We start from the raw sequence: 6,281 nt of genomic DNA on the forward strand, positions 1-6,281 counted from the left end.
TTTGATCTCTGTGAAATGGTTCTTTATAATGTTCCTGTAAATTTGACTACATATTTTTTTTCTATTGAAAAATTGATTATTTTTGTTTTTTTATTTACAATTGGTTTTAAATTCTTCAAGTACCACCTATTTACAATTTTGTTGAGTTCCTCAAACTCAGCTAAATCTAACCATATTCTAGTCATTCACGCTAAGAACCGTCGGAAACCTCCTCTTCAGCACACTCAACCCACTCCTCGTGATCCGCATACAGTCCCGCACCACCAGCTGCTCCAGCTTCGCGCAGCTCTTCACGACGTGCTCCACCGAGGCATCCGTCAAACAAACGCACCGATCCATCGTAAGTCTCCTCAGCGCCCGCACCGATCCGCCCACAATCCGCACCATCTCATCGTCCACGCGATCCGTCAGGTGCACCTCCTCCAGCTGGCCACACTGCCCGAGCAGTGCCGTCAACATCCGGTGGCTCATGTCTCCACCGGCCAGGTAGGACAGCTTGAGGCTCCTCAACCCGGCGAAGCACCCGGCGGTGGGACCTCCGATGTTGTTCTTCACCACGATTCCCACCAGCTCCAGGTGACGCAGCGTCGGGAGCTGCTCGAGCGGTCCGAACACCTCGGACCAGTTGTCGAAGGTGCAGTACTCGAGGATGACGGCCCGGATCATCGGGCATTTGCGCAGGTAGGGTTTGAGTCCGTTTTGGGCGAGGCGAACGTCGTGAAGGTGGAGTTGGGTGAGGGTCGGGCTTTGAAGGGTTCCGAAGGTCATGAAGAGTTTGGAGTTGCCGTTGATTTTGAGGTGTTTGAGTCGGGGCATCGTGTTGACGAAGGATGGCAGGACAGTTCCGTCGTCGGTGATGCGGACAGTGATGCGGGAGAGCTTGGGCAGGCTGGTTCCGATGAGGCAGAGGGTCTAGAAGGTGAAAGAGGTTAATATTTTGGGTTTCAAGATCAAATATTCAACTCACGGCATTTGTGGTTCCGAAACGTTCGATTCCCAGATCTTCGATGGACCATTGAGCTTGACAAAAGCTTACAAGTGGAAGCTCCTCCAACCTGGATATGCACCGGAAGCTGATTCGCTTCAACTGAAGCTGCTCAATCTCAGTGACGTATCTCAACAGGTCAGCAGTAAGATAGACGTCAACATCCTCCACCGTATGCTGAACCGCCTGCAAGAACTGGGCCACGTTTCGATCATCATCCCCTCGTTGTAGATTCGCCAGAATCCGGAATCGCTTCAGCCGTGGACACAGCGGACCAAACAGCGTTACGTTCTTTGCACTAAGCAGCGTAAGTTCCTCCAACTTGGTCAACTTAACGCCATCGGAAGCATCCCCCACCGCAGTCGCAAAGCAAAACTTCGTCCGCAACTCCAAACTCTTCAAGTTCGGCGTAAACTTCAGCATCCCCAGCAGAATCGGCAGCGACAGCTTGCAATTGTTCAGACTCAGCGAGGTCAGTCGCTCACCCAACGACCTCCACCAGAACCCAACCCCGACAATCTCCACCTTCTCCAGCGCCACCCTCGCAGCACTCCCCATAACATTACCCGGCTCGTAGTGCTCGTCCACGAGCGTATCCGTCGGAAGCTTCACCACAAACTTCCCCGCCAGCCGGGGACACCCGTCCACGACGTCCCGCCAGCGGCGGCAGGTCGCGCGAACCCGTGCCAACTGGCGGCCGCCCAGGTGCTGGAAGATCTGCTCCCAAAGTTCCGTCGGCAGGTGCAGCTCGCGCTGCTGGGCGGTCATGGCCAGCAGCGGCAAGAGCAGCGTGGACAGATTGCGCAGCGTTTCGTCGATGGAATCGATCCGCCGGGTCAGGGACTGGAGCGTTTTCTGCGTGAGGGACCCGAGGAAGCACTCGTCGCAGAGGGCGTGAAACGGCTTGCCGCAGGGGCCGCGGCAGATTAGCTGGACCGATTCCATGGTGTGGGTTGTTTACTCTGTTATTCTTCGATAGCTCAGTTGGTAGAACAAGTGTTGTTCATTCGATCAGCATTTATCACACCTTTTTGGAGCACTTGTCACGATTCTGAACGGTCTGGCACTGCAGCGGCAATGTTTGTAAACAAAAACAAAGCAACCGCTGACGCATGCCGGTTCGCTCTCGCTCGGGTGAGAGTGCCATCTGGTCACTCACGCACTCACTCTCTGTGAGTGAGTGAGCGTGTAAACATGCTGTTTTCTACACGGTAAAGTGAAACTTGTGATTTTTGTTAAAGTTTATCAAAAAATCACTCATCAAGATAATTAAAGTGTCTCGCAGTCTACTGCCTACTTGGATGCAGGCAAGTTGGAAGTTTTGTGTTCTCTGAAAGATCGTGAGTGTTAGTCATCATTTATCAGATGCGGAATAAATTTAGGTGGTTTTTACTACATTTACATGAGGTTTTTGTTTTATTGAATGTTTTAAATTATCATTTCAGGCTTAAAAATGGAACAAACCACCAACAATTTACCTCCAGAGATTTTGGAAACAATCTTCGAGTATCTTCCAGCTGCTCAGTTGTTACGAGTTCGTCTAGTTTGTCGCTACTGGCGAGATATTGTAATCGGTGACTCCAAACTCATGGGAAAACTCACCTTGAAATTCCCCCAAAACATCACCATCAATAAAAGGTACATGCCAAAAAATCTACCAGTTGCAGTCACGAAAGTCAGCTTTGAGAGTGTAAATATCGTTGGAATACCAACTTGGTGGTCATCATTCGCCCTAAATCTGACCCACCTAAAAATACAATTTTCGGAAACTTCACTGCCAACATTGCTGGAAATGCTGCGATCAACTCCAAACCTGAAACGGCTCAAACTGTTCTGCGTGAAACTGACCAAACTCACGGACGAGCCGCCAAACTTCTTGCTGAACAAGCTGGAGAACCTCAACCTGAATTCCATCTGTGAAACAAAGATTTTGCGCCTATTTGGACCAATGTGTCCAAATTTGAAGGATCTTTACCTCTTCATGAGAGCGGAAAATCCCAACCATGACGAGCGTTGCGTGATTCAGTTTGTGCAAACTGTTGAAAAAACGCTGGAAAGCCTTGAGCTTTACACCACGAAAAACTTTCTCGCGGAATTATCCACCTTCAAGGAGCTAAAGTTGAAGCGGTTGGTCTACAACTGGGTCGAGGAACCGGAAGAGGAGCTGGTGCAATTTTGCCATACTCAACCCTTGATTGAGAAGCTTGTGACGGCGCAAAGTTGCTTGTCGAATTCGGTAAGTTCGCACCTTTAGCATTGTTACCTTGGTTCAAGCATCAAGGTAAACAATTACATAGGTAAATATCTGTCAAATGCAGAGTTGTTTTTTTGCAGGCTCTCACTGATATCGGACGCTCTCTCCCCAATTTGAAGCATCTTTCAACAAAGTTCAAACCGGATTTTTCAAAACATGCCACATTTATCAACGCCATGCCCAACCTGGAGCATCTGAGCCTAATCAACAACTACTCTGAGGTCAATTTCGGCGGTTGCCAGAGTCCCAACCTCAAACATTTATACCTGGGCTACATGCGACCAACCCGGAACAGTCTCCGACAATACTTGAACGCATGTCCCAACCTGAACAGTTTGGAGATGGACAGATGCACCTTCACCAGTTGGGACGAAGTTTTCATCCCCGCCGGAAGTCTAAAATTCCTTCAAACCCTGGAGCTGGGCACTCTGGACCTGGCAAACGTAACCGACGCCGCCTTCGGAAAGATGCCCAACCTGCGCCGGTTGCGCCTGATCGGGTTTAAAATGGCGAACCCCGTGATGGCAGCGCTGTTCCGGGCGTGTGACCAGCTTCGGCTGGAGGAACTGAACGGATGGAAGCTGGACGAAGAGGAGGCGCTGAAGTTTGCCCTGCAGGAGGACCGGGAGTGGCGGACGATGACGCTGGGGGTTCCGAGAGTTTGTGGAGTCGAGAAGATTGTGGAAGATTGTGGGATGGGCTCGCAGGAAGCTTGCGGGACAAGTCGAGAGGAAGGGGGATTGGGTATTTTTGATAGGGTGAAGGGATTTTTTGGAAAAATGTTTGATAATTAGGAAATAGTAGGTGCAATTTTAAATATACAAGGGTTTGAATACAGAAATAGAAAATATCATAAGAGTATCTTATGCTTAATGTGTGAAAATTAATGATATTTTAGGGGTTTATTCGATAGCTCAGTTGGTAGAGTGGTTCAAGAGTAGTTTATGCATTTATGAGACATTTTTAGAACACGTTCACCATTGTTTGGGAGTGAAATTGCAATGTTTGTAAACAAAAGCAAGCATCTGATGACATTTCGATACACTCTCACTGAATTTCTAGGTGAGTGCTCACGTTGGTCACTCACGTGCTCACCAGCTCTGGGTGAGAGTTATGAAGGGCAACATGCTGATACACGTTAAATTAAAGTGGGGTAAAATTTAATAAGGTCAAATCATGTGATTTGGCGGGAGATTTGAATACTTTTTTTAAGATGTGAAAAATTTAATTGAGGCCGAGATTGTGGCACTCATCTTTTAGACTTGACATGACTTCATGGTCGTGCAACAATCTTAAAAAAAACTCAAAACTCTTTGTTTTACCGAGGACATCAAGTCGATCAGAAAAACAACTCTGAAGATTCATTTTTTTATATTTAAAGCAAGTAGGCTTTTTGAAAAGAATTTTAGGAATTATAGGAATTTTAAGATATTTAAGAATTTTAGAAATTTTAGAAATTTCAGGAATTTTAGGAATTTTAAGAATTTTAGGAATTTTAGAAATTTTAGGAATTTCGGAAATTTTAGAAATTTTAGGAATTTTAGGAATTCAAGGAATATTGGGAATTTCAGGAATTTTAGGAATTTTAGACATTTTAGGAATTTTAAGAATTTTGGAAATTTTAGGAATTTTCGGAATTTTAAGAATTTTAGGAATTTTAGGAATATTAGGAATTTTAGGAATTTTAGAAATTTTAGGAAATTTTAAAAATTTAGGAATATTAGGAATTTTAGGAATTTTAGGAATTTTAGGAATTTTATGAATTTTAGGAATTTTAAGAATTTTAGGAATTTTAAGAATTTTAGGAATTTTAAGAATTTTAGGAATTTTAAGAATTTTAGGAATATTAGAAATTTAAGGAATTTTAGGTTTTTTTAGGAATTATAGGAATTTTAAGAACTTTAGGAATTTTAGGAATTTTAGGAATTTTAGGAATTTTAGGAATTTTAGGAATTTTAGGAATTTTAAAAATTTTAGGAATATTAGAAATTTTAGGAATTTTAGGTTTTTTTTAGGAATTATAGGAAATTAGGAATTTTAAGAACTTTAGGAATTTTAGGAATTTTAGGAATTTTAGGAATTTTAGGAATTTAAGGGATTATAGGGATTTTTAGGAATTTTAGGAATTTTATGAATTTTAGAAATTTTAGGCATTTTAGGAATTTTAGAAATTTTAGGAATTTCAGGAATTTCAGAAATTTTAGGAATATTAGGAATTTTAGGAATTTTAGTTTTTTTAGGAATTTAGAAATTTATGGAATTTTATTAATTTTAGGAATTTTTGGAATTTGAGGAATTTGAGGAATTTTAGGAATTTCAAGAATTTTAGGAATTTCAGGAATTTCAGGAATTTCAGGAATTTTAGGAATTTAAGGAATTTTATAATTTTAGAAATAAAAAAAAAATAGCAACTCATTCTTGGAAGTTTGGCATTGTAATCGTAAAATTTTATACCCATCTTTCAAATTTTTAACTAAATTGAAAAATTTAAAAAAAAATAGTTTCTTTCATGCCAACCTTAGTCAAACCGCCTAACGTTATGCAATCCAAGTTGTCTTGCTATCCCGAACAGAGCGTTATTCTGTGCTTTGTTGAACCTTCTTCCATACCTCCAAATCTGAGACAAACAAAACGTGCTGATTGTGCAACTCAAAACGAATATGACATAACCCTTTTCCCAAGAGTGTGAGAGAAGCATTAAAAATCCTTGACGATGCAGATATCCCACGACAACAACCCACCCTCATGAATAAACCGAGTGTGCGATCCAATTCCGTCATTTATGAATAATCCATATCGCGCTGGTTGAAGGGACTTGTTTGTTTTGCATCCCCAAACTTCCCTCGATTATGCTCTCTCTTCTTGAACTTCTCTCTTAATAATTTTCACATTTTCTCTCCCACTCAAGCTTCCAACGGGGATCGAACTCAGGCTTGCTGCTTGTCCTACTCGACTTTCTCAACTCGACCAAGTTCGTCTCTGCGTTCACGATTCGTCCTCTCAAACGCTCCTCTGTTGTTTTCTTCCGATTCATTCAGTACT

At 42.9% G+C, this 6,281-nt stretch overlaps 2 protein-coding genes across 3 annotated transcripts; one reads left to right on the forward strand and one right to left on the reverse strand.

The window, feature by feature from the left end:
- On the reverse strand, positions 1-2,115 carry LOC6050931. Of its 2 annotated transcripts, XM_038248805.1 has the most exons (3): positions 2,013-2,115; positions 968-1,941; positions 1-912 (listed from the first exon to the last, which is right to left on the reverse strand). In XM_038248805.1, the coding sequence occupies exons 2-3, from the start codon at positions 1,928-1,930 to the stop codon at positions 178-180; spliced, it is 1,698 nt and encodes a 565-aa protein (XP_038104733.1). In that variant the 5' UTR covers positions 1,931-1,941; positions 2,013-2,115; the 3' UTR covers positions 1-177. The 2 variants fall into 2 exon arrangements, with proteins under 2 accessions (XP_038104733.1, XP_038104732.1); XM_038248804.1 differs by having other exon boundaries at positions 968-2,115.
- Positions 2,116-2,273: 158 nt separating this feature from the next.
- Positions 2,274-4,383, forward strand: LOC6050934. The gene is made up of 3 exons (XM_038248806.1): positions 2,274-2,367; positions 2,431-3,221; positions 3,320-4,383. Exons 2-3 carry the CDS (start codon positions 2,439-2,441, stop codon positions 4,031-4,033), a joined length of 1,497 nt encoding a protein of 498 aa, XP_038104734.1. The 5' UTR covers positions 2,274-2,367; positions 2,431-2,438; the 3' UTR covers positions 4,034-4,383.
- Positions 4,384-6,281: the final 1,898 nt, after the last annotated feature.

The sequence above is a fragment of the Culex quinquefasciatus genome, chromosome 1, assembly GCF_015732765.1.
Source record: "Culex quinquefasciatus strain JHB chromosome 1, VPISU_Cqui_1.0_pri_paternal, whole genome shotgun sequence".
In the NCBI taxonomy this organism is placed as follows: Eukaryota; Metazoa; Arthropoda; class Insecta; order Diptera; family Culicidae; genus Culex; species Culex quinquefasciatus.